General features: G+C 37.6%; 1 protein-coding gene across 1 annotated transcript in view; it reads right to left on the bottom strand.

The window, feature by feature from the left end:
* Positions 1-863: 863 nt before the first annotated feature.
* The window catches only part of arhgap23b (Rho GTPase activating protein 23b), a 221,689-nt gene continuing 194,692 nt past the window's right edge, over positions 864-27,860 (bottom strand). The window contains 19 exon segments of the mRNA XM_051914342.1: positions 864-2,340; positions 2,342-3,175; positions 3,918-3,949; positions 5,191-5,284; positions 5,558-5,599; positions 9,635-9,760; positions 13,349-13,438; positions 13,536-13,609; positions 13,728-13,806; positions 13,886-14,038; positions 17,875-17,996; positions 18,108-18,214; positions 18,287-18,348; positions 19,010-19,330; positions 19,441-19,578; positions 19,664-19,703; positions 20,019-20,130; positions 22,328-22,483; positions 25,187-26,519. Coding sequence (XP_051770302.1) covers positions 2,278-2,340; positions 2,342-3,175; positions 3,918-3,949; positions 5,191-5,284; positions 5,558-5,599; positions 9,635-9,760; positions 13,349-13,438; positions 13,536-13,609; positions 13,728-13,806; positions 13,886-14,038; positions 17,875-17,996; positions 18,108-18,214; positions 18,287-18,348; positions 19,010-19,330; positions 19,441-19,578; positions 19,664-19,703; positions 20,019-20,130; positions 22,328-22,483; positions 25,187-26,519 — 3,978 coding nt within the window. The 3' untranslated portion in view covers positions 864-2,277.

The raw sequence follows: 27,860 nt of genomic DNA, 5'->3' as shown, positions 1-27,860 counted from the left end.
TTTATAGTATATATTTATATACAAATATATTTACTTTGTCATGTATGACTTAAACATTCGTGAAAAAGAAGTCATGAGTCATGGATGAAGAAGTCAGCTGAACTCCTGTTTATTGTGAATGTCTACCAAGCTAGTGAAGCTATTGATTTATTTACAGTTGTTGCACTGATGCACAATTATTTTATAAATAATTCATTACATTTGTGTCTGTTATTTTGTTTTGCAAAGTTAGGAAAGTGTAATGTTTAAGTCAAGCCTGATGCCTTGCACAAAATAATGATCCCAGTCTTGTGAAAACATTGGAAAACTTTTCTTTGTACTTTTGTCAATTAAAAAAAGTTTCAAGAGAATTAAATCACAGATTGTGGATTTTACTTTTCTGGAAATGGGGTTGTAATAATAATAAATGTTTCTTGAGTAAATCAATATATTAAAACGATGACTGAATAATCATGTGACACTGAAGACTGGAGTAATGATGTTGAAAATTCAGCTTTGATCACAGGAATATTACATTTTTAAATTTATTGAAATGGAAAATTATTTTAAATTGTAACATTTCACAACATTACCGTTTACTGGATTTTTGATTAAATAAATGCAGCCTTGGTGAGCATGAGATTCTCAACAACATTAAACAAATTTCACGTTTCAAACTTTTGACAGGTACTGATATACATAGTTTGCACATTTTGCAATAAACTATATATATTATATATATACACACACACACACACACACACACACACACACACAGGTGCTGGTCATATAATTAGAATATCATCAAAAAGTTGATTTATTTCACTAATTCCATTCAAAAAGTGAAACTTGTATATTATATTCGTTCATTACACACAGACTGATATATTCCAAATGTTTATTTATTTTAATTTTGATGATTATAACTGACAACTAAGGAAAATCCCAAATTCAGTATCTCAGAAAATTAGAATATTGTGAAAAGGTTCAATATTGAAGACACCTGGTGCCACACTCTAATCAGCTAATTAACTCAAAACAACTGCAAAGGCCTTTAAATGGTCTCTCAGTCTAGTTCTGTAGGCTACACAATCATGGGGAAGACTGCTGACTTGACAGTTGTCCAAAAGACGACCATTGACACCTTGCACAAGGAGGGCAAGACACAAAAGGTCATTGCAAATAAGGCTGGCTGTTCACAGAGCTCTGTGTCCAAGCACATTAATAGAGAGGCGAAGGGAAGGAAAAGATGTGGTAGAAAAAAAGTGTACAAGCAATAGGGATAACCGCACCCTGGAGAGGATTGTGAAACAAAACCCATTCAAAAATGTGGAGGAGATTCACAAAGAGTGGACTGCAGCTGGAGTCAGTGCTTCAAGAACCACGACACACAGACGTATGCAAGACATGGGTTTCAGCTGTCGCATTCCTTGTGTCAAGCCACTCTTGAACAACAGACAGCGTCAGAAGCGTCTCGCCTGGGCTAAAGACAAAAAGGACTGGACTGCTGCTGAGTGGTCCAAAGCTATGTTCTCTGATGAAAGTAAATTTTGCATTTCCTTTGGAAATCAGGGTCCCAGAGTCTGGAGGAAGAGAGGAGAGACACAATCCATGTTGCTTGAGGTCCAATGTAAAGTTTCCGCAGTCAGTGATGGTTTGGGGTGTCATGTCATCTGCTGGTGTTGGTCCACTGTGTTTTCTGAGGTCCAAGGTCAACGCAGCCATATACCAGGAAGTTTTAGAGCACTTCATGCTTCCTGCTGCTGACCAACTTTATGGAGATGCAGATTTCATTTTCCAACAGGACTTGGCACCTGCACACAGTGCCAAAGCTACCAGTACCTGGTTTAAGGACCATGGTATCCCTGTCCTGTTGCTTTGTACATTTTTCTTAGTGAAAGCTTTAAGATAATATTAATGTAAGATTATAAAATAATTTCAACTTGGATATTTTTGTATTTGATGAGTAGCCGTGTAGTGGGCTAATATACAGCCAGGCCATTACCACTTGACTTATTTTGCGACAATGACTGCCTGAATGTAAATTACTGCTACATATTTATGCTACGTTTTCTTAAAGTGGAAGCACTTAATGACATTTTCAAATTCAGACACTCAAAATACTTTACTGCACCATGTGCCACATTGTGCTTAATAATGCTTTTGCCACTTGTTGATATCATGAGAATGGTGTTCTGTCATATATGCTTGTGGCATTGTGGATTTAGCTACCAGTGCATGAGGGGGCAAGAGGACAAAAGCATTAAAGTTGAGGAGGGCTGAAGTTAGCAAGGGGTTTCATGTTTTATAATGTCTTATTGCCTCCCTGGGCACATTAACAAGAACTGTGTGGTGCCTCCCTCCAGTCTCGTCTCCTGTGGCATGTCTCTGGTGAGCCTGCTCTACTCTGGCTCCCTGCTCCCCAAAGACCATCGGCTGTTCGGCTGACCTGCTTTTGACACATCCAGCCCTGCTGAAGAGATGGCTCCCTGCTGCTCCTGCCGGGCAACACAGCCTGACGCAGCTTCTCTTGACCTCTAACAAGAGATGCTTTGACTCTTGAGAAGTCCAGGTGTGTGTGAGAGGCCCGTTCCTCTCCAGTCTGGCTCCGCTCTACATATAGCGAGTGAGGTCGCACTCTTTCTTCTCTGAGTTGAGTGATATTCAAGTGAGTGATATTCAAGGGCTGTAGTGGATTGGAGCAGGTGGAGGGAGAGGAGTTGGTCAGCTGCAATGAGGCCCCGAGACCCGACACACTGTGGTGTGAATAAAGGAAGCTCAGAGGGCGCCAAGATCGAATCAAACCAGTTTGTTCTCTCTCAGAAACTTCCACTTTTATCTCATCCTGTTCCTTCTGCAGAATGATGTTCTCCTCCTCTGTCACCCTTTCTTCCTCTTGGCTCTCCTCCACCTGTTCTGGTTTCCCTTCCAACTCGCTGACTTCCTTAGTCTCTTCTTCTGATTTTCGGGGTGGGCGTCTGCTTTGTCTTGCTTCGCTGTCCCTTGGACCCTCACTCTTGCCACTCATTTCCTCATAGTTGCTGGCTTTGATTGGCTCATGCTCAGAGTCTTCATCAGTGCTGCTGCCTGTGGGGAAGGTGCTCTGGTGTTTCTTTCTCTTCCGGGTCATGGCTGATATGATGGACGGTGTGAGGAAGTCTTTGGCACTCAGGTCTTTCTTGAAGGTTGAAATTCCCTGTAATGAAAGTTGCATGTTATTGCAGAACTCAAAAAATGTTGCAACATTTCTTCTGCTGAAGCTGAAGACTTCTAATGAAAACACACACACACACACACAAAAAGTGTTATCATAAGTTTATTTAGGAGGCATGAAAATCTGGAATTCAAAATCTTTTAAATAAACCTGGAAATAGGTTTTAGGATTTAAAAAAAAAAAAAAAGTAAAATAAACAAGGTCATAATGTAAATGAATTTGAAAATATAAATTTGTGACATTGATCATGACTCTTTGTACAGATGTACAGATGTCCCAATATGCTCTTTGGATAATTCTGAAATCATGCTGGATTCCATGATCATCAGGTTTTACACAAGCTTGTGGAGCTCATGCAGTGGTGCTGTCATTAAAGCAAAAGGGTTTCCAAAATACTAAATACTAAGACATTTACTCATTGTTGCTGATAATGGACAAATATTATTATAAATTCTATTATAAATAATATGTTTTCACTAACAACTTTAGACTTATACTGTATGTGGAATATTCCACACATAAACCACCAAAATAAAAAAAATATTAAATTAAAAAGGGGGTTTTGCATTTCACAACATGCAAAAAAAATAGCTATGCCAATATTTAATACAAAGCAATGTATAATTAAAAATAGATAAGTAAAATAAGTAATGCAATATACCCACTAAGAAATATTTAAGGCTGGTAAATTCACAAAAGTTAATTTTAGACCCTGATCTCTTACCTTAGATTTAGCTGAGTCGCTGTTGGTGGAATCTGTATAGGGGAGGAAAAGTAACAACACAGTCAGGGCTATTGATAGACACTATGCTTTATCAGAGAATTTAAAGCCAGATAAATGGAGACACTGGGGAGTGTAATCTGTGTTGTATGTCTTTAAAGCTGAAGTGTGTATTTCTGCACTGCTAGTGTCACCAAATGGAGTTTAAGATAATGTCTGTTTTCAAACAAGTTACCCCTAATTGATTAGCATAGATAGTCCCGCCTTAAACTCAGACTTTTGGTTGAGCCGATGTTGAATTTATACTACAACCAACAGAGCAATGTAGCCCTACTGAGCATTTTACAGCCCACATATTTACAAACTATTTACAACCTACGTTTATTGGTCTGTTTTGCATCTTAAACTAGGAGAGGAGAACATATTTTAACATTACACACTTCACCTTTAAGAGCTAAAATAAAATTGAGCACTAATGAAAGAATAGATGTTGTTTCTTGGTTTGGTGAAACAAGTACAAGATTACAGAACTGAATATCAGAATATGAAAACATTTTGTCATAAGCTGCAGCAGACGGTAAAATAACCTGTTTGAAAAAAAAAATACAGTGCAAAAAAAACAAAACAGTAACACTTTAGTACAGGGAACACGTATTCACTATTAACTACAACTTTTGCCTCAACTCCTAATTTACTGCTTATTAATAGTTAGTAAGGTAGTATTTGTAGCATTTAAATTTAGGTATTGGGTAGGATTAAGGGATGTAGAATAAGGTCATGCAGAATAAGGCATTAATATGTGTTTTATAAGTACTAATAAACAACCAATATACTAGCAATATGCCAGCTAATAAGCAACTAGTTAAAATTGAACCCTAAAATAAAGTGTTACCAAAAAAACTATTTCTTTGCCTACCACAAACTTTGATCCATTGGCTCAGCTAGCAGAATGATGCAGAGAGTATTCAAATAGAGAGAGAGAGAGAGAGAGAGAGAGAGAGAGAGAGAGATGAAAGGAACAAGGGGATATGAATGGAAAGAGAGATAGAGATAACAGGTGTAGTAAGTGTTTTTTTTTTTTTTTTTTTTTTTTTTTTAAAGCAAAGTGTAAATAGAGATTACAGTGAAAACCATCTCCCAGTTAGAAAAGAATACCAAATTAGAAGGAGGATTTCATGAAGCTTGTTAGAAACAAGTTTTTCACATCTTAACTTGTTTCTTTACAGATAAACATACACCTCTGTGAACAAGCTCATCTCATGTCAGTATCTCTCACCTGAGGAGTCTCCGAGCAGCACTGTCCTGCCAATGTTAGACAGGAGGTGATCGATATTTGGAACAGGGTGTAAGTTCTGCTGGTCCTCTGGTGTCTGTAGAAGAAACATCAACAGATGGATGTTGGCTGATATTTGAGTTTTGTCCACCCTGACCACTTTAATCAGCTAATATAGAATGACTGACCACTAAACTGCATTACAGTAACTATTTTTTGTTTGCCCTGAAACTATCATTTTAACCCAATAAATTGATGATGAGACAGAGACCAAAGACTGTCATAAACTCTGCTTGGGGGTAATCTCAAAGGTGAAATCCCTTATTAAAATGAATAAATATTTAAAATGGTTAAAAAAGACAGTCTGTACCTTCTCATCCTTATCCTGCTCATCACTGAAGAACCATGTATGCTGCAACAAAGAAAGAGTACTTAATGACAGGATATCTAATCTTATATTAACTCTGATAACATTGAGGCAATGTTACAGGTTTAATACAAGTTTAGCTCAATCAGCCCCAGGTGAAGAAAAAGTACACTTTTATAATGTACTTAATGTGCTCTATTTTTGCAAACTAATTTTGTACTTAATATACTAGAGCAAAACAGAAAAAAAAAATAGCTGACCGCACACTGAATCCAAAAAAGACTGAAGAGGTCTAGAAAGTACAAAATTTATTTGCATGGTGCAATAAAGTGCAAAGTGCAGGTGAATTAAAAACAAAAGAGCATGAGCAGACATTTCAGCAGATTGCTATCCTCAGTGCTCAATATGCAACAAACAATCACCCTTTTTCTATAAAGAAAAGCAATTCAAAGCAATCAAAGCAACAAATATCAATCAATTATCATGAGTGTCACTGCAAGAGAGTCTAAAAATTAACAAACATGGCACAAACTGTGTAAAATATACATTCAAAGTAATGAAGAAAATCATCCTGTCTACGAATTGCACTTGTATGTTCAATCATTCTAGTGCGTAATGCACGTGTGGTTTTACCAACATATAGCAGAGAACATGAACAAATAATAATATAAATCACATAAGTACTCTTGCAAGTTATCAGTTGTTTGATCTTGTATGTTTTTTGTGTACAAGGATGTATAAATGATTGACATTTGACATATTTTGTGCAAGGAGTACACTTGTAGCATGGAAAATTACCCTGGGCATCAACTAGGGTGGTCGGAGAAGAGACATGAGTGTCTGCATGAACAAGCTTATCCCTCAGACTAGAACTCCTAGAAGAAACAAAGAGTGGTGGATCATTAAATACATTCAATAACTGAGGATCACTTTGAATGATGTGTCAGTGACTCTTAATATTCCTCCTAATATCATTACTCAATGGGCTAAATGTAGATTTAAAAACACATGAATAACTTTTCTTACTTTTGTTTGCAATCAAGTTACTTTCTTCCCGTTCCTTTAAACTACGCACTTTCTCAAGTGCAGTATAAAGTATCAAATCTGTATATAGATTCTGGGCTTTAACATCAAAATCCTCCTTCCTAGAGCAGATACGATGGAGTCTTAAAAATTGACTATAGGGTAACCCACGTTTTAAAGGGATTGGATGGGCGCTAGTGGCATGAAGGAGACTGTTCTTAGCTGTATCTTTTCTATAAAGAGAAGAGACGATTTGTTTGTCAACAATTGTTATACAAGTATCCAAGAACATTTGTAATAACCACATTATGTGTGAACTTAATCGAAGGTCTTAAACAATTCATATATATAGAACAAATGTTTCAAAATCACTTGCAGAACCTTTGTAAATAACAAAACAGTCATCAATGTATCTCTTAAACAGAATGACACTGTCAAAAAAAGGATTGTTGTTGAAAACATATCTATCCTCCAAAAAGCCCAGATATAAATTGGCATAGTCAGGAGCCATGGTGGCCCCCATGGCAGTGCCCTCAATCTGTAAATAATACCGGTTTTCAAATAAAAAATGATTTTTAGTGAGAACCATTTCAGCCATTTCAATGATAAATTGGACGGAAGGCCATCATCTTCAACACGTAAATCAAGAAAATGTTTTAAGGCCAATAGACCTTCATGATGTGGAATATTGCTATTTAACAAAGTCACATCCATAGCTGCCAGTATAACATCCTGCTCAACATTTTGAATAGTTGTTAGACATTGCAGGAAATCTGCTGTGTCTTTCAGATAACTAGGAAGGGATGTGACTAACGGTCTTAGAACAAAATCAACAAAATTCGAGAGTGGTTCAGTAAGACTATTGTTACCAGCTACTATAGGCTGTCTTGGTGGATTAACCAAGCTTTTATGTACCTTGGGTAGAATGTAGAAAACTGGCCTACTTGGAGAACGATTGAGCAAGTATTGCACCTCTTGATCAGAAATCAATAGATGAGCATGTGCTTCCTGAAAAAACATCTCAATCTCCTTCTGAAACTGGGCAGTTGGATCTGATGGTAAAATTCGATAATAGGAGGTATTTTCTAATTGACGTAGAGCCTCCTGATTATAGAGAGCTCAAGGCAGAATCACCAATCCACCTTCTTTATCTGCAGGTTTAATTATGATATCTTTATTTCGGCACAGTTTGTCAAGAGCCTCTTTTTCAGAAAGTGTCAAATTTGACTTTTTGTTCTGAGATGAAGATGACTGCTCAAATAAATTAGTCACATCCCTTTCCACTAGCCTACAATATGTATCAATTGATGAATTAGATACAGATGGACAAAAGGTACTAGTAGGTTTAAATATAGCTTGAACATTATACACATGTGCATTTTTTTGGGTCTACTGGAGCATTTTTATAGAAGCATTTCAGTCTTAATGTCCGGAAAAACTTGAAAAGTTCACTCTTGGTGACAAAAGGATCTGTGGCTTTATATGGAACAAAACTTAAGCCCTTATTTAGCTTCTTGTGAATGTAGTCTTCTCTTTATAGAAAAGATACAGCTAAGAACAGTCTCCTTCATGCTACTAGTGCCCATCCAATCCCTTTAAAACGTGGGTTACCCTATAGTCAATTTTAAGACTCCATTGTATCTGCTCTAGGAAGGAAGATTTTGATGTTAAAGCCCAGAATCTATATACAGATTTTAAATCACGTGGATATCCCAACAAGTGGCTTGATACTGCACTTGAGAAAGTGCGTAGTTTAAAGGAACGGGAAGAAAGTAACTTGATTGCAAACAAAAGTATGAAAAGTCATTCATGTGTTTTTAAATCTACATTTAGCCCATTGAGTAATGATATTAGGAGGATTATTAAGAGTCACTGGCACATCATTCAAAGTGATCCTCAGTTATTGAATGTACTTAATGATCCACCACTCTTTGTTTCTTCTAGGAGTTCTAGTCTGAGGGATAAGCTTGTTCATGCAGACACTCATGTCTCTTCTCCACCCCACCCTAGTTGATGCCCAGGGTAATTTTCCATGCTACAAGTGTACTTCTTGCACAAAGTATGTCAAATGTCAATCATTTATACATCCTCATACACAAAAAACATACAAGATCAAACAACTGATAACTTGCAAGAGTACGTATGTGATTTATATTATTATTTGTTCATGTTCTCTGCTATATGTTGGTAAAACCACATGTGCATTACGCACTAGAATGATTGAACATACAAGTGCAATTCGTAGACAGGATGATACGTCTCCTATTTATCATCATTATTGTTATTATTATTGTTGTTTTCTTTATTACTTTTAATGTATATTTTACACAGTTTTTGCCATGTTTGTTAATTTCTAGACTTTCTTGCAGTGATACTCGTGATGATTGATATCTGTGCTAATTGATGATTGTGACAATTGGATTCAGCTGATTGCTTTGAATTGCTTGTCTTTCTAGAAAAAGGGTGATTGTTTGTTGCATATTGAGCACGGAGGATAGCAATCTGCTGAAACGTCTGCTCATGCTCTTTTGTTTTTAATTCACCTGCACTTTGCACTTTATTGCACTATGCAATTTATAAAATAAATTTTGTACTTTCTAGACCTCTTCAGTCTTTTTTGGATTCAGTGTACGGTCAGCTATTTTTTTCTGTTTTGCTCTAGTATTTTCTTGGTTCTACGCACCTGAAAGAAAAGGAACTTTTTGTCAATTGAGAGCGCAACAGTTTCCTCTGATCTGTACTTAATCTACTAAAAATTCTTCTTTAGTACTTCTTAAGATAATCTTAAGAACATCTAAGTGTACTCAACTGTGCTATTTTGAGACACCATGAATATGAACTAAAATGTGCTTTTAACTACTATACTAAATACATTAACTATAACTATAAATACTAAATACATTTTCTTAATAGAGAGATAGTATGTTAAAAGCACATTTTAGTTCATATTCATGGCATCTCAAAATAGCACAGTTGAGTACAAAAAAGCAAAAAAGTTGATTGCATTTCTTTAATCTTTAGGATACCAAAGAGGAAAGCAATCTAAATAGGACATACATGCAAAATAAGAGTCTCTGTAATCTTGTAGCGGTCTGGCATGTGAGTGACCATGTCGGTCATGTTTTCTTCTGAGGTCCGCACCAGTGTGGGGCCAAACACCAGGGCCAGATTTCTAGGCTCCATCTACAAAGCAATGAGAGTCAGTTTTAGAATCATTTTTATCAGAAATTACTCCTGAATATATGGGTATTTCTTAAACTTTAGGCACTTTTATGTTTCAGGGATTGATTATTATAAAAATGAACAGATTTTATCTTTCTTGTTTTTAGTTATATAAAGATGACATTTAAAAGATCTTGAAACTTTAAAGGGGGCCTATTATGCCCCTTTTTACAAGCTGTAATATAAGTCTCAGGTGTCCCCAGAATGTATCTCTGAAGTTTCAGCTCAAAATACCCCACAGATCATTTATTATACCATGTTGTAAATGCCCATTTTATAGTGGAAGGAGAAACATGGTGTTTTTGTCCATGTATCTTTAAATGTAAATGAGCTGCTGCTCCCCACCCTGCTTTCCAGAAGAGGGGGGAGCCTTTACAGCTCTTGCCTCGTAATAATAGTCCCTTTTTACATTTCCATGTTTCTCAGAAGCAGAAGTCATCATAGTTGGTTAAACTTTTATAGACTCGGTTGGCATTTACTGGGAACGCCCATGAAAATGTGGTAACACTTTATTTTAGGGTCTTTTAACTAGTTGTTTATTAGCATGCATATTACTAGAATATTGGCTGTTTATTAGTAATTATTAAGCACATATTAATGCCTTATTCTGCATGACCTTATTCTACATTCGTAATCCTACCCAATACCTAAACTCAACAACTACCTTACTAGCTATTAATAAGCAGTAAATTAGGAGTTTATTGAGGGAAAAGTCGTAGTTAATAGTGAATACATGTTCCCTATACTAAAGTGTTACCGAAAATGCCATATCCATTTATGCCGTAGGGGAAAACAAACTTAACACGCGTAGACCTTGTTAGGCGCTTGATATTTCCTTTTTGTAATGATTACGGTTGATTTTGCTTGGTGCAATGCCGAAAAGTTGCTGTCTGGCATTCTGCACCTCTAATAAGACCCTATATGAAGTATTATATAATGCCGAATAAACAGACTAAGCCGTTCGTCAATTCTGAAAGCCTGTGCAATATGTCCATTACAATTAAACATTTGCACTACATGATGCTGGCATTATTGTAAAGATTCTTCTTACAGCTAAACAATGACAAAACTGAAATTATTACCTTTGCCCCATCGATATGACCTCTGACATAGTCAATCAGCTTGGGTTTTGATAAGCAGATTAGCGCTGTTGTAAAAAGCAGTTTCTTTTTTCTCAGTTTCTTAAAATTAAGACAGTGCTCTCTAAGAAAGATCCTGAAACTGTTATTCATGCATTTATTACTTCAAAGTTGGTACTGTAATTCTCTATACCTGGGTTTGCCTAATTCAACTGTCAATCGACTGCAAATGGTTCAAAATGCAGCAGCCAGGCTACTGACTGGCACTAAAAAGCATCAACACATTACTCCTGTGCTTGCCTCTCTCCACTGGCTACCAGTTAAGTCCCGGATTGATTTTAAAATTTTGCTTTTTGTTTTTAAAGCTTTGCATGGACTTGCTTCTCAGTGATCTTCTCGTCCAGTACAGCTGCTCCTTGACTCTGGAACAGTCTCCCTCTCAATATTAGAACTTCCCCTTCTGTTTCTACTTTTAAATCCTATTTAAAAACTTATTTGTATTCTTTATGTTTTAATTGAGGGTGTAAATCTTTCATTTGTCCTCAAGGTTTTGAGCAGAAAATTAATTTTGTTTTAATTTTCCTGTACAGCACTTTGGTTGCATCCTCTGTTGTTTTGAAATGTGTTTTATAAATCAATGAACTAAACTAAACTAAAGATGAAAAAATAAGGGATTTCATTACTTGTAATGGCAAAAGTTTGTTTAACAAAAATTCCAATTAAGTCATGCTTGTCACGGGACTCGAACTGCGTCAAAAAAAGCAATCAACTTATTGTTAAAGTGTCTTATCACGATGAACAATCACATAGCAACAGAATGTGCAGGGTTATTGATTTACAAATCATTCAAAAGTCTTTATTTCATTATGGGAAGGGCTGGCCTCATGTTAACCTGTGCCTCACGCTCACAAGCTGATATATAGTCACATTGTATGACACTTGAATGTCATTTTCTTGTCAAAATGCATGCTGCTCCCCCAAATATTACACAACATAATAGCCTACTTTCAAAGAAGACGCTTGCTATAATAAAGCAAATTAAAAAAAAAAACAACAACAACAACAAAAAAAAAACATTGCCATTGTCAGTAATTTGAAGGCAATTTGAGTAATAATGTGACACTGACATGCCAACTCCAAATTTGCTTTGTAAAATGTAAATGTGGAAACCCCTAGGAATTACGAATTAATTTGTGCATGGCTGTACTAACAACAAGAAAAACGAATAACCAAATAAAGCTACATGCATGCAAGACAACAGAAAACTGACAGATGTCTAAACTTCATATAACCCCCTGTGTCACTGATGCCAAACAGCTCATTAATAACTGACTTTAATGCTTTTGACAAATGTTCGCTAAAATGTCCCACTAATTGGTTAGCATGCTAACCAGTTGCCATTCGTTTCAATGTGGCTTTTCGGCTACCAGGTTATAAGCTACATTAGCAGTTAAGTTAGCTTAGCATGTTAATCGGTTATGCTAAATAATTGAATGCTAAGTAATTGAATGTGGCATGCCCAGACCGCAAGAAGTACTCTGGCCCGAAATGGTGCAAAAGTTGATTCTCTTCCAGGTGTTGTGTCTTTCCGAGAATGATTTAATGTGAACTTATTAAACATAACTGAACCGCGGCAGCGGAGTGAAAGCGAGTCTTTCGAGTGGTGGACAGTGATAACAGTGATCACACAATTGTGTGATCTAAAGATCGTGGGTTCAAATTCCCGCCTGGTAGAACTTTATAAAAGTGTGCGTAATGTTGTGTCACATCGATTCCTTTATTATCTGGGTAAGCATTGTACTAGTCTTTCTTCTTAGATTAGAAATGTTTTTTGTTCATTCTCTGTTCATTCTCATCTGAACTTCTGTTCCTTTTGAGTGCATTCTCACATGTACTTCTGAACCTTCAGTATCTGTTTTTCATGTACAATCTATTTCTGCTGTTTTTGCTCTTCTGGCTCTGCACTGCTGTTGCTGCCCCTTCAGGGCTTGCCCCTGAATCACTATATTTTGTAGTTATTACTATAGTAAGGTATATATTTTAATGTGTCAGTGTCACAGTGTAATTATACATTTAAGTATTGAGTAATAATAATTAACTACATGTACTTACTATAGGGTTAGGGTAAGGATGGGGGTTTGGTTTAGGGTTAATTGCATGTGATTATGCATAATTTATAGTTATTACTACAATAACTACATGTGACTTGTGTAGCAATGACACTGTAAAATAAAGTGTTACCATAAAGTGTTACAAAACTACAAAATTTTGAACGGTAGTGTATGTATATACACTGCTGGAATTACAAAATTAAATATATTAGTTAGTGTAAAAAGTGTGTTTTCAGAAAACTTATTTTCTAAAAGTCCCCATGGTCAAAAGAGTTGAAGAAACACTCATTTAGTTTTTGGTTTGTTTGTTTGTTCGTTTGTTTTTGGTATTGTAGAAGTATGTCTAGTACTGCATGAACCTTATTCTTCTCTGAATGGTCCGCAACTGTTTTCAGGTGGCTGATTAGAAACTTCAGTGTGTGGTAGTAGTGTTCCGGCAGGTCACGTATCTAAAAGAGAAACATAACCAAGGACATCACAAAACTTTGGTAAGCGACTGCAAATACAAATTTGCTGAAACTGAATTAATAAACTGATGATACATACAAGTTTCCTCATGGTCTTTAAGCGGTCTCCTGCATCCTCTAAACGGTTGGCATCAATGAAATCATTATATTTATCTGCAGGTAGAGGGCAGCAATGAGCTGTGTTTTTAAATGTATGCACACCCACTTCGTTCTGACGTCCATGCAAAGGCTTTATGTGAATGAATTTAAGAGTGAGTTGAGCTGAATATACCATCTGTAAAAAGAGGTTCTGGAAGCTTCCTGAAGAAGGACTTCAGAAGACTGCTGATGACATTCAGGTCTTGCCATCTCTGTAAACAAACAGTGTGATTACTGTTCTGATTTATCCCTGAAGATTCTCTGTCTGTCTTTGTCATGCTCCCACCTCACCTCCTCAGCAGCGTCTATATCCATGCCCTTGTTGAGCTGATCCTGAAGAGAAGACACCATGGCATTGTTCCCTGGCACTCTGTAGATACCAATATATTCCAAACCCATCTCTTCCACCAGACAACAGCATGTAACCACAATCTGTGGGACAAACTACACAAACAAGCAAATAATAAATGATCACTAGGGGAGAGCAGGGCACAACCTAACACTTTCTGACTTTTTTAGTTTGTGTAAATCCACTCGGGGGTTAAGAGGTTTTTTTTTTTTTTTTTTTACACATTCATTTCACACATCTAGTACAAATATGTGGTCTTGTTTCATTATGACAGTGTATACTTTTTTCTATATTTACCCCAAAAGAATAGAAGCGAAATGTGACAACATGCCCCATAGACCTTCTTCAGAGCAGCAACATGACGGGTTAGAAAGGGAGGCTGTGAGGGATAGACTTGCTGTGTTTTTAATGGCATCTGCTGTAAAAAGCTGTATAGAGCTCCTAGATGCAGTGTTTTATCAGCAGAACAATCCAAAAACACATTAAATAACAGTACAAGCCACTAAAGAGATGTATGTCTATCCAGCCGTGGCTTGTCTGTAAGGGCAGGGGGGGCAGTGCCCCACCAAAATATTTATCCAAAACATAGACCTCTATATAAACTGAACTGATAATAAATTGTAAATGTGTTCAGAATTCTGTAACAAATATTTTTCAGATTTTCTAGACTATTTTAAGTTGTAAAGTGAGCAGGATATTAATTTAACTCAGCAGGCATGTATTGTGATACTAAACGGGGCAGAGGGTGCTCTACAGCACCCAGACAATTTTCCAATGTAAATCTGAGGTGAAAAATGGAACTGCAGCACATTATGATTGAGAGCCATTGGGGCAGATCAAGACTAAATCAATTTGCTTCAGCTATCCATAAGTATATTAGTCTGCTTCAGGCCTTATGCGACAGAGAAACAAGTGCGCAGCCATCTTTAGAATTTTGTGTTTGAACTTCCATTCTTGTGGTAGCCAGGGTTGCGTAACAAAACCAGCCAAACTGCTTTTCAAAACCCACCCAATCATGGCCAAAACTAGCCCAATTCCCCAATTAGACACAGAGCTGAACACAACACACCCCTCAACAGGACACAAAGAGCCAGAATGCTTTAAACTTCTTGAAATAATAATTTCTGAACACTGGCTCTCAGTCTTTAGTCACCTGTTTTCTCATTGTTTCTCAATAAAATCCAGTGTTACAATGTGCCCCACCTGCACAACTGGGATTCAAGCATTGCTAGTGCCTTCTGCTAGATAGCGAAGTATTTAAGAAATATCTAAACTGATAAATAACCGATTGGAGATTATTTAAAACAAGACAAATCTGCTATGATAATAAACACTAAAAGCTGAGATAAACAATTAACTTCAGTAAGAAATGTACTTTTGCTATGATCAAATATGTGTTCAGTGATATCTTCCAAAAAAAATAGAATTTTGGCACAATTTTTTCCTCAAAATATAGTTTTGTAGGCTTTTAAATCTTACTTGCTTTATTTTAAGTCTTAATATAGAAAATTATTTGTCAGAAAAAGGGAAAATAGGATTAGGGCATGTGGCAGGCCAGACTCGAACCCGGGCACCCACACGAGCACCATAGCCATGTCAGGTGGACAAGCTCAACTGCTGCACCACAGCTTTTTTAGCCTTAGCTTTGGGTTTTGAGAGATAGAAGTATTTCACAAAAAAATGTGTAAAGCCCCAAAGTAGGGCTGGGTGATAAACAATAACATATCAAGATCACGATAAAATTTATATCGATAACGATGATAAGCTCTGGACATTTTTACTCGATATGGATTAATCTAACACAGCCTACAGCAGATCATCACCAAGTATGATCATCTCTATAAAAGCTGAAGTTCTGGCAGTTTGAGCATCTGGAGCCTTCAGGTGTGTGTTAACAATGCCAAGGAGGAAAGACGTCAGCAATGATCATAGAGAAGTAATTGTTGCTGCCATCAATCTGGAAACAGTTACAAGGCCATTTCAAAACAATTTGAAATCCATTATTCCACAGTGGGATAGATTATTCACAAGTGGAAAATATTCAAAACAGACACCAATCTTCCCATGAGTGGACGTCCCAGCATATTCACCCCAAGATCAAACCGTGTAATGCTCAGAGAAATTGCAGACAGCCCAAGAGCTACACCTCAGACTCTACAGGCCTCAGTTAACATGTTAAATGATAAAGTTCAAAAGAGTACAATTAGAAAAAGATGGGTCAAGTGAGGAATGTTTGGAAGGGTTTCCTGGAGAAAGCTTCTTCTCTCTAAAAAAACATGGCAGCATGGCTTAGGTTTGCAAAGTTGCTTCTGAACAAACAATAAGACTTCTGGAACAATGTCCTTTGGACAGACAAGACCAAAGTAGAGGTGTTTAGCCATAATGCACATCGCCAAGTTTGGTGAAAACCAAAAACAGCATATTATCACAAACACCTCATACCAAAAGTCAAGCAGGCTGGTGGAGGGCTGATGATTTTGGTCTTGTTTTGTAGCCATGGGCCCTGGGCAACTCACAGTCATTGAGTCGACCATGAACTCCTCTGTATACCAACATTTTTTAGAGTCTAAGTTTAGAGTTTTTTAGAGCTAAAGCTTGGCCAAGATTGGGTCATGCAACTGGACAATGATCTGAAGATCATCAGTAAATCTACAACAGAATGGCTGAAAAAGAAAAGAATCAAGGTATTGCAATGGCCCAGTCGAAGTCCAGACCTCATCCTGACTGAAATGCTGTGGCAAGAGCTGTGCATTAACAAATGCTCACAAACCTCAATAAACTGGAGCAACATTGTAAAGAAGAGTGGGCCAGATTCCTCCAGAATGAAGTAAGAGACTGATAAAGTCATACAGAAAATGATTACTTCAAGTTATTTCTGCTAAAAGTGGATCCACAAGCAATTGAATCATAGGGTGTCCTAACTTTGTTGCCCATATCTTTTCCATCTTGGCTTCATTTTTGTTGAATAAATGATGACATGGTGTGATATGTCATGTGTTTTGTTCATCGGATTTTTATTTTCCAAATTTTAAGATCTGCCAAGCACTAGATGATTTTTTTGTAATGTCCTGATACAGAAAAGCATGGAATACAATAGGGTGTCCTAACTTTTTCACATGACTGCAAGTGATTTCTGCATCTCCCTGTGTGAATGAATGGCGCAAACTCACACACGTGATGCTCATGATGTTTTCAGCGTCTGCCATCTCTGAGGACATGAACACATGAACTTCATCTCCAGAGCAGCTTTGAGAGCCACTTCACAAGCTAATTTCACAGTTTCATTTGAGAAGAACTACCGTCAAATACATACTTAAACTGAAACTAAAACTGAAAGATCTTCATGACAAACCATCAAAATAAAAGTTTGGTTTAACCAATAAATTATAACAGAAATATATCACTACTGTATACTAAAATGTACTTCTCATAGTAATAATAATAATATTTCTAAGGAATATCATACAACCAATATATTTTTTATCCATGTTTTAAATTTATGTTCTATTGTGTAGCATCTTATTCGACAAAAAATAAAAATGCAATGTTTTATTTTAAATTAATTGTTATATTTTCATTTGATTACATTTAAAAGCTTGATTACATTGTTAAAGTTTATATAAATATGTATTAAATCATAAAATTTAATACATATTAAAAAAAAAAAATAGAAAACAGAATTTAGGGGAAAATAAAATGGATTTCATTGGGCCCTAAATTAAAAGGTAGCTTACTTTGTGGAGTTTAATTGTGAACAAACAAGTTTACATGTTTACATTCATTCTGAAGTCTAATAAATATGTGGAACGCATTTCATATGATATGGAAAAAAATATTGTGATAAATTTGCCCATATCACCCAGCCCTACCCTAAAGTCTTTTCTCATAATGTAGTTAATGAAACAAGCACTAGTTCACAACACTTGCTGACCTTATTATTGGCAGCAGGCAGGCAGTCCTCCAGCCTCACGCCAAAAGCTTTTGGACCCATTTTCTTTCCCTTTTTCATTATGTTAATGCCCCATGGTGCCTTAGTACTCTCATCGGTTAGAGCTGGAGAAAGAGATGAGACACATATATGAAAGATACAAATGCAGACCAGAGAGTGAGTAAAGGAGCAGGGCTTAGTGTCTAAGCCTATTTGTCATGGTTCAGATAGTTCACCTTTCCCTGGGGCTCGGTTCACACCTGAGTTTTCAGTTTTTGATAGAAAGAAAGGTGGCAACATCCGATGAATCTTAGGAGAAGTTTCTAGCTTGTTGCCTGTTGGACTGCAAAACGAAAGAGATTAGTCTACCACACTCACTATTCTATAAGTATGATTAAGTAGGCAAAAGAATCACCTCTGTTTCCTATAGTCATTCAGCTTCTTATTGATGAGTGCCTGTCTGGAGAAGCCCAGTTCCTGTTAGGATGTCAAATAATTTACTGTGAATTTACAGTAGATTGCTGGCTACCATCTGCTGTACTTCTAAAAAGCAATTTTTACAGTCATAGTTCTACATTTTATTTGACTTAAAATTAAGTTCACTGTGGATCCACAGTTAACAGCAGCAGGAAATCACTGTGATTCAGAATCACAATGTATTAGTTATCTTTTGTATAGTTATAGTTTTTGTACATATTAATACTATGACGTCTGCCGCATAAATTATGTGATTGCATTTTTGACTATTTACTGTTTTATTTTGCTGTTTTGTTGTTACTTTTTACTTTTAGTCGCTTGTTTTCTAACATTTATTTTTCTAAGAACAGAGGTGCCTGAACTTTTTAATATGAAGGGCCAAAAATCAAACTTGACTGAGGGCTGTGGTGTGTGTGTGTGTGTGTGTGTGTGTGTGTGTGTGTGTGTGTGTGTGTGTGTGTGTGTGTGTGTGTGTGTGTATATGTGTGTATATGTGTGTATATATATATATATATATATATATATATATATATATATATATATATATATATATATATATATATATATATATATATATATATATATATATATATATATCCCTTTTCCCCCCCTCTCTTTTGATATGCCATGGCCATTTCCTTTTTTTTTTCCCTCAACAAACCCCATTGTCAGTCTTGCTGTTCTCTCTGATGACTCTGATCCAGCTTAGCATGTCATCCCTGTCCTCCGCCTGCAGCAGGTACTCGCAGAAGTCCTGAGTCGTCAGTCGCAAGGTGTGTTTACGCTTTGTCTCGCTGTATGCAATGTCAATCAAGCAGCCTCGAATGCTGATTGGCTCCTCATCTACCCCTTGCCCATTGCCATGACCTCCTGCCTCGGCTGCGTGAAGCACTGCCTCCCGCTTATCCTTGTAGAGGAAAAGCGAGCGGGAGCGCAGCACAGAGAAGACTCGTTTCCATGGCCGCATGCCACCTCCCACTTTCTAGATACGATAAAAATACAGAGGTCTCAGGTTAGCCCAGAGAAATACTTGCCAATATCTAAAAAGTAATAACATGAGTAATTAGACAGATATATGAACTAGTGTCAGACCTTTCCCTTCTCAGTTAGAATCTGTTTATAATGCAGCCAGCCTTCTTTCCTAATGTCAGTGACAGTGATGTTCCCCAGTTCAGAGGTGGAATGACGTTTAGAGTGAGCTTCCTCCGCTGCTCGAAGGCTCTCTAGAGACTGGAAAAAAACAAGGCATTATCAAAAAGACTCTTAATGGATGAAGAATTACTGTAATTGAGGTTGAATAGAGAGGAGAACTCACGCCATCTGTGAAAAAGCTTTTAACCCGTTTTGGTAGTCTCCTGTAAAAAAAAAAAAAAAAAAAAAAAAAAAAAAAATTACAAAGAACAGACAATTCTTGTAGGTATTGGTAAAAATATACTAGAACTGAACTACATCCAAATGATTCTCAATTTAATCAAAATGAAAACTCTACAAAACTTCATGCAGTAATTTGCATTTCAAATAATTTAACTTGAGTTCCAGAAGCCATATTGTTAAGTGCCTGAGTATGCTTGTAAAGAGATGAGACATCAAACACCATATTATGTGCATTGTGCAGTGGTTGCTCCAGAGAACAATGTTATGATAGCTGTCCTGATACTCATCGCACTCACGAGAAAACACTGCTCTCCTCCTTGAAGGTGTTCAGACCCTCATCACATGACTTGGAGCGTTCCGTGGTAATGGCCAGCAAATAGGAGGAGCGACGGCTGTTTTTTAGATTGCCTGTTAAAAAGAGAGTGTAATAAAAAACAAAAGAGAAGATAATGCACAAAAAGACAAAGAGAAGGTTATGATGGATGAGTAAATGAAAGGATGAATACTAGGGCTGAACTAGTTTGATAAATCACACAATTATTTAATAATTCTACAACCCGCCCAATGCTTTTTTTGGTCTATGTAATATATGCTAGACATTGAAGGCAAAAATGGTTTAAAGTAAAAAATATATTTTTAAAAAGTTTAACTAAACAGTTTAAAAGCATCAGAAACTGTTTAAATTATAATGTTTAATATTTTGTAAGCCAAATGACTGCACTCCCTTTCATGTACACACTATGAGGTTGTATTTGAAGTTTAAAGGGGTCATGAATTGAGAAATCAAATTTTCCTTGAGCTTTTGACATACAAGAAGGTCATCATGATCATACTATAAGAATATCCTGTACATTTCAGAACTGAAAACTTCTTTGTTAGTCCAAAAACAGCTTTTATTGAAACCAAGGTCAGTGAATGACTCGATGTGAAATGTGCTAATTTATTATGTCATAGTGCAGCAAAAGACCGCCACTGTGAGAAAATGAACACCTACTTCGTCTTTGGCGCAGCCCTCTGGCGCGTTTGTAAATAGTGACATGAGAGGGAGAGAAATCGATACAGGATCACTGACTGGACGAAAATAACATTAACTACCAAAGGATCCTAATGCTAGGAATTGGTTATTTTCAACTATGTGAAAGTCTCAGCAGAGAATTTCTTGTTTGTATTCGCTACATTTCACTGTGGATTCTTTGGTAAATCAGTCACAATCATGCATGGCTTTGCAAACACTCTGCTGCAAGATATGGATCTGACAGCCACAACACGTAGCAGTGTTCAATCTAATGTTCAGTCAGATGTTTTTGTCTCAAAATTGTTTAAAGCTGTTTATGCGTCAGTAAATCAAGCCAGTGACTAAATGATCTTCTTAATATTGTTTCTTTTAGTAGCATTAAAATAGTCTGCTATTTAAATGTGATGAAATTACATACAGAAAGCGATCAAACAACGCTCCTTTTACAGTCGTTAAAACTGTCAATCAAACAGCGCAAGATCAGCGACTGAGTTCTGGATTCTCACAAAAACTCCCATTATGAATCTCTAACTGTATTTACACCGTGTTTGCAATGTTAGTAATGATGGAAGCATTTGTGAGAGTGCAGAAACCAAGTTCCAATGACATGATCACTGTCATCACATGATCAATAGGCTGTCTGTCATTGGCTACAATGCTCATCGCTGCAAGCTTTCATGCGTTGGAAGTAGGCCTAAATATAGTGCTATAATCAAAACTTTTCATATTTAGTATTGACAGCAGTAATAGTAAAAACGTGGTAAAGGTTTCGCAGTGGGGGTTCAATCCCTAACTGCCTGGCAGCACCAGTTGCACATGTAAAACTTATTTCATATGCAAACATGTCAGCCAATCACAACAGTCGGTGTTTACACTGAAGTCTCACAGCAGACATGTCTATTCAAACATAGCATTCAGACTAGAGGACTAAAATCAATCAGGATAGAAAAAAATAGCCTTGTATTTCTAAATTATGACAATTTTTGATGTAAAAATCATACTAACATTATAAGTTCACCTCAGGAAACACTATGAAAAAAAAAAAAAAAAAAAAAAGCAGTTCAGGACCCCTTAAACAATGACAGCAAAACATTTAATAACCCACTTGCTATTAGGGTGATAATTTTGAAAAATGGAAATGCGTACACAAGAATATGAAATGCATTTTTCATAACTTAATATAATGAAAGTCATCATAGATCATAGTAATTATAGACATATTATTGATTTGACTGATTATTGAAGGAGATTAATTATGTAAGAAATTGAAACCGAAGCGACAGGATTACATGCAGTGTGATCGATGCTGAGGAAAGAAAAATACAAATAAGAAACATGATGAAAGACAGATGTTTACATGACAGTTATAAATGAGGGAGGCAGAAAAAAAATGGAACAGTGTGACAGTGAGATCAACTGGACAGACACCTGGTAGATAGAAGAAACAGATCAAGATGATGACACCAAGAGACCATAAACATGCACAAATGCTACAAAACATACTAAGATAAAGTTCTCAGATAGAGGAACAATAGAGGCCACTGTGAATGGAGCTGGATTTGGGGTGGTGGGGAGGGAGTGACAACTCACTGCAGTCTGTGTAGAGGAGGCTGGTAAGGGGGGAGATGAGGATTGGACAGACAGGGCTGGTGGTGTGGGCAGATGCCTGGCACAAGCTGCTGGACACCACGGAGGATGCTGGTACATGGCGAGCACACAGGTCTACACTGGGACTAGTGGGCTCATCTATCAGAGGAGGTGAAAGTTAGAGGGGTGAAGGAGGTTTTAGAAGGTATTCTGGAAAGGGTAGGCTGTTCCACTGGCTCCACTGACAAAAATATTTTTGGTCTTCTTAAGTTAACCATGAATTAAGAGTTCTAGGATGAAGTAATTGTAGCAAGAAGCAATTCTAAAACCTGACCCAAACCATCTGTTTTAAAAAGAATATACTTTTTTTGTGCTGATTGTGGTGGGAAATCTATAGATATAGATCGGAATAAAAGATTTGACGTCACAGTAGGTGGAAGTTACTGCGGTTACACCCACTGAGTGGCAGAGTTAGTGTTCAGCTTGAAAACACAAACATTTAAAATGGGAATGAGATGTGTGATTAACAGTATAAATAGATGCAACAAGAAATAGGAGAATACACTTTTCTTTATCTTTTTACAGATTACAGAAAGCAAATGGATCGCTTCTATTCACAAAAACAAATGGAATCCTGGCAAATAAACATGGATTTGGAAGTGACTCGTAGTAAACTGAGAGCTTCTTGGTTGGTGGCTGGGTGCAACCTCCCAGCAAAATCTCCCCTTTATTCCAATCTCCACATTGAGGTGTTGAGATTATCCAGGAATCCACATTCCACTTGTGATTTCTATCTCATGATGCAGAATTATTCTCTTATCATGAGGTTAACAACCTCTTATGGATACAGGTTGATGGCGAATGACGAAGAGTCATTAGCCAGTTATCTCTCCCCTTCTTTGGTATCATCTTAGAGGGGTTAAGTTGTGCTTCTAGACCTTGTAGATTTATATCCAGTCTGATTTTTTTTTTTTTTTTTTAAGAAAAAAAAAAAAGAAGAACTTCGCAGGGCCATGGATCTGGCCCTCAATGCCATAAAGCAAATGGCCTGTGTCATTGGCAGTTCTATGGCTGATATGGTTGCTGTATAGAGGCATCTGTGGCTTAACCTCTTGGGGTTAAAGGTTTTCTCTTACATGTCCCAATTTCTCTTCCTGGCCTCTTTGGTGGCACAGTAAATGCTGTCATTTACAGGTTTTTAGGAAGCTAAGAAGGTTTTTAGGAAGCCAAATTTATATAATTAGTTTACAATAAAATCTGACTTTTGAGCTGAAATGATAACTTCACACTCATTGGAAATTGACCTATGACATCATATGAAATTCTTTTAAATGATCCCATGGATGTGACATTTGTGGTTCGAGGTCAGCAGCATCAGCTGGCTGCAGTAAATGTGGCATATTCAAATGACTTTGACATAGTCCTTTTATCTTTACCCTATTTAAATGCATATTGCCCACCAGGGCCATGTATGTTGGGGTTGTAGCCCAGTGGCTAGAGCCACTGCCCCTTTGCCCTCTTTGGCTGGGGTGACCCTCTTGAATTCTCATATCTTGACACGTTTTTGTATTTCTGTCAGGAATGTTTTGTTCCTGGTCTTTTAATAGTGCTAACAAATTGTACAAAATATCCACATTCTTGGAAGAGATTTAGAATTCTTATCTAATCAAATAATTGTACCTGATCTGATCTAATATAAATTTTTCTTTTTTTTTTTTTTTTATGTGGCTATTTTTTTTTTTAACTGTTATGTTTATTTGAATTACTCAAGGAATTTTCAGATTCCTTGAGTCTTGCCGAATCTCCTTGAATCTTGCCAAACCCCTTTTTCCAGGAGTGGATAAATGTCCTGTATGCCATTTTGAAATTTGATGTAATTATTAATATTTTTCATCACTATTATGTAATTTAGTAAAAACTGAGTATGGATCATTGACAAGGTATCTGAGAAGTTTGAAGTCAGTGCCACCAAATGTTCCAAAGATATAAGGGTTTTTTTTTAAAGCAAAAAAAAAAAAAAAAAAAACACACTTATAATTTTTGAAAATATTGTCCAAAATTTGTTTTCTTTGTGTCATTCCATTCTTTTTGGTTTATGCATATTCCATGTTTGATTATGTCCTTATGTTAGTTCTGTTTTGGTTGTGAAAAGTTAGGTATGCCATTCAAGGTTGTGTTTTATGCAGCACTCATTGGTTTATTAAATTTATTAGGTAATTTGTGCAATAGACAACTTTTGACTATAACTAATACTACTCTTGTTTTGGATCTGAATGGTCCATTACTTTACAGAGATGGTGTATTTATCAGGCTGCTCAAATGACAATAATGAGAAATAAATGTCCTTTGTGAAGCAATGTGTTTGGTATGGTATTTTCCTGATAAGCTACAGCAAACTATAAACATCTATTTATAGTTTATAAACACTTGTTTGTTGCACTTTTTTTGTTTTTTTGTTAAAAAAAAAAAAAAAAAATGTGTATGGGTCCAGAGCTGCCTTGTTGCATTACTGAAACTAGTCATTAATTAGACTATTTTAAGTGTCCTGAAACCTCAGGTAAACATAACACAGTAACAGTTCTTGGTTCATTTTGAGCTCAGGGGTAGTATTTTGAATAAAACTGGAACTGCAAAAGAAACTATTTTTAATTTATAACACTACTTGAAAGTAGTGGGGATGTGTAGGATTTTGTGTTTAAATTCAGTGAAAATCTGCATCTGTGGCTGCAGATTCGGTATGTGCCCATACATAACCTAATTAACTCAACATAACTTAATGAAATAAAAACCTTTAAGTTGTTTTCCATTGTCTAAAGTGACCTGTTAATACAAAGAGTATAATTTAAATCCGTCCACACTGACCTATGAATGGGATGGCAGCCAGGGAATCCTGCTCCACAGATGAGGGTGGTATGCCAACATTAGTCTGGTGCACAGAGTATTCTGACCATGAGGGAACGACTGTGGCTGAAAGGGGTTCAGGTGAATACACAGGAAAAGCATGGTGGGGATGTTGCACACCAGGAGGGGTCTTTCTGCCTGAGGGGGGCTTTTGTCTAAGCACCACCTCCTGAACCTGAACGGGCTCCTCAGCAAACACACTGACCACTGAGCCTGCTCTAGCTGAGTCTTGGGGCTCTGCTGGGGGGGGAGTGACAAAGGATGCACTCTGCAGTGGGCTGGTTTTCGGGGTGGGGGTCCAGCTATGGTGAGGTCCGGTGTAGGAAGGGTCCCTGAAGGAGTGAGACTGTTGGCTGGACTTTCGACAGAAGGAGGGGCTGTAGCTGCGGCAACCCACTGTCTGATCATCTGCAGTTTGTCCAAGTGAACGTTTGATCTGAGTAGCTGGCTGCTGGTTATGGCTTAAGCCCCAAACAGAGGATGGCACCATTGCAGAAACAATCACGTGCTGATTGGGCAGACTTGGATGCTCTTCAGTGCTGATTGGCTGACTGCTTTGATGAGGCCATGCTGGTCTTTCATGAGGCCATGCTGGTCTTTCATAATGGGGAGAGATCAGAACAGATGCCTTTTCTAGAGTTTCTAGTGAACGGCTGTAACTCTGCTCATAGGAAGCATATGCAGCCAGCAGATTCTCTGAAAAGGAATGGCTGGAGGTTTGACCCCACCTCCCCAGCCCATAGGAATCCATACAAGGTGAGTGTTTGGCACCCATCGCTGCTCTGTAGTGGAGAAGGAGGGTGTCCTGAGAGGTGCCATGTGGCCACCCATCATAAGACCTTCCTCGTGCCAGTCCCAGGTCACACACCCGGTCTTCAGAGATGCTCTGGTGGTGATGGGACATGCCAAGGCCTGGCCGATCTGCTTGGCTGTAGTACCAATCTGACAGAGCCTGGTGGCACAGTTCACTGTGGACTTGGGGAAGACTGCCCTTCCTAGGGAGGGGGAGTGAGGCGGAGACGATAGCTGCATTGTGGTTGACAAAGTGGAAGTCCAGCGGGCTCATCGTTATCCCTGCTGAGGACGAGGAGCGGGCGCATTGGTGAGTCAGGTGATGATGGGCACGCTGAGACCCTACGACAATCCCAGAGTTCAGGTTGTCAGGAAGATCGTGGCTCTGGGTGGCAGTGGTGGGTTTGCTGCTTGAGTAACAGACCGAAGGAGGTTCAGAAAGGTTTTGGGCTTCTCCAGTGTAGGGCTCATTCCCTCTCAAGTATGCATCTTGAGAATAAGCCTGTAAGAGATGAAGAAATAAAACAAGTTAGCTGTGAATGAGGATGTACGAAAAGCAAGTAGAAAAATCATCAAGAATTAAAATTAAAAGACCCCGTGTCACATTTGGTTTTATTTTAGTTTCTCTTTCCTAGGACTTTTAGTTTGTTTTCCCTGGTGTTACCTGTATTCCGTTCCTGTTTCGTTTTTCCCTGTTTCTAATTTGTTTATATGGTCACTTATTGTTTTCACCTGTCTTGTTTAGTCCCTCAATTTCTTTTGTATTTAAGCCCTCAGTTTTATCAGTTGTTTTTTTCAGCATTATCTTTGTGTTTGACATTATTGCTCTGTGTTGGATTGCCTTCTTTGTTTTCTTTGTTAATAAAAAGTGTTTAAGCTGCACTTAGATCCACCTCTCCTATGCCTTGCCTAACCAGCTGTAAGTCAAGTCAAGTCAAGTCAAGTCACCTTTATTTATATAGCGCTTTTTACAATGTAGATTGTGTCAAAGCAGCTTTACATTGATAACTGGTACATTGTTTGGCTGCACAGCAGCTCTTAAAGAATAGTGTCAATGCAGGCAGATCAAAGCACTGTTGAATATCAAATGTCAAGTCAAGTGTCCCCAACTAAGCAAGCCAGAGGCGACAGCGGCAAGGAACCCAAACTCCATCAGGTGACATCAGGTGGCAGACAAGTGGCAAATTGGTGTTAAAATGGAGAAAAAAACCTTGGGAGAAACCAGGCTTAGTCGGGGTGCCAGTTCTCCTCTGGCCAACAGTGCTTTGTTACAATTCAGGTTGCTATCATAAGTCCAATAGGATCGCAACATTAAAAGTATTTATTTCAGTTCCATCCAATTGAGGATCGTATTCATCACGCCGGTATGGACGGTTGTTGAGGAACTGTGTCGTGGCTGTCATGTCGATGAGGCCCTCACAGTGGATGATCTAGTTGACTCAATCTCTGCTGATACGTCAGGGCTGCGTTGTGGTCGTGTCAAGGTGCAGGTCCTTGGTCTCACCTGGATACGGCCCGGATCCGGCTGACTACGGTGAACCTCGGGATAAACAGAAAGACTAATATTAGCGTAGATGCCATTCTTCTTCTGATGTAACGAGTACATCAGGTGTTATAGGAAGTGTTCCCGGTTCCGGCTGACCTAATTTATGCAGCCTAATAATCCTTTAACGGATTTGAAAATATAAATTGGTAATGTATTATGTGTATGCCAGGTTAAAGAGATGCGTTTTTAGTCTAGATTTAAACTGACAGAGTGTGTCTGCTTCCCGAACAATGCTAGGAAGATTGTTCCAGAGTTTAGGTGCCAAATAGGAGAAGGATCTACCACCTGCAGTTGATT

This window comes from Ctenopharyngodon idella, chromosome 12 (assembly GCF_019924925.1).
Source record: "Ctenopharyngodon idella isolate HZGC_01 chromosome 12, HZGC01, whole genome shotgun sequence".
NCBI classification, from domain to species: Eukaryota; Metazoa; Chordata; class Actinopteri; order Cypriniformes; family Xenocyprididae; genus Ctenopharyngodon; species Ctenopharyngodon idella.
Note: the sequence above shows the minus strand (reverse complement) of the source record. Positions and strands in the feature narration are given on the sequence as shown.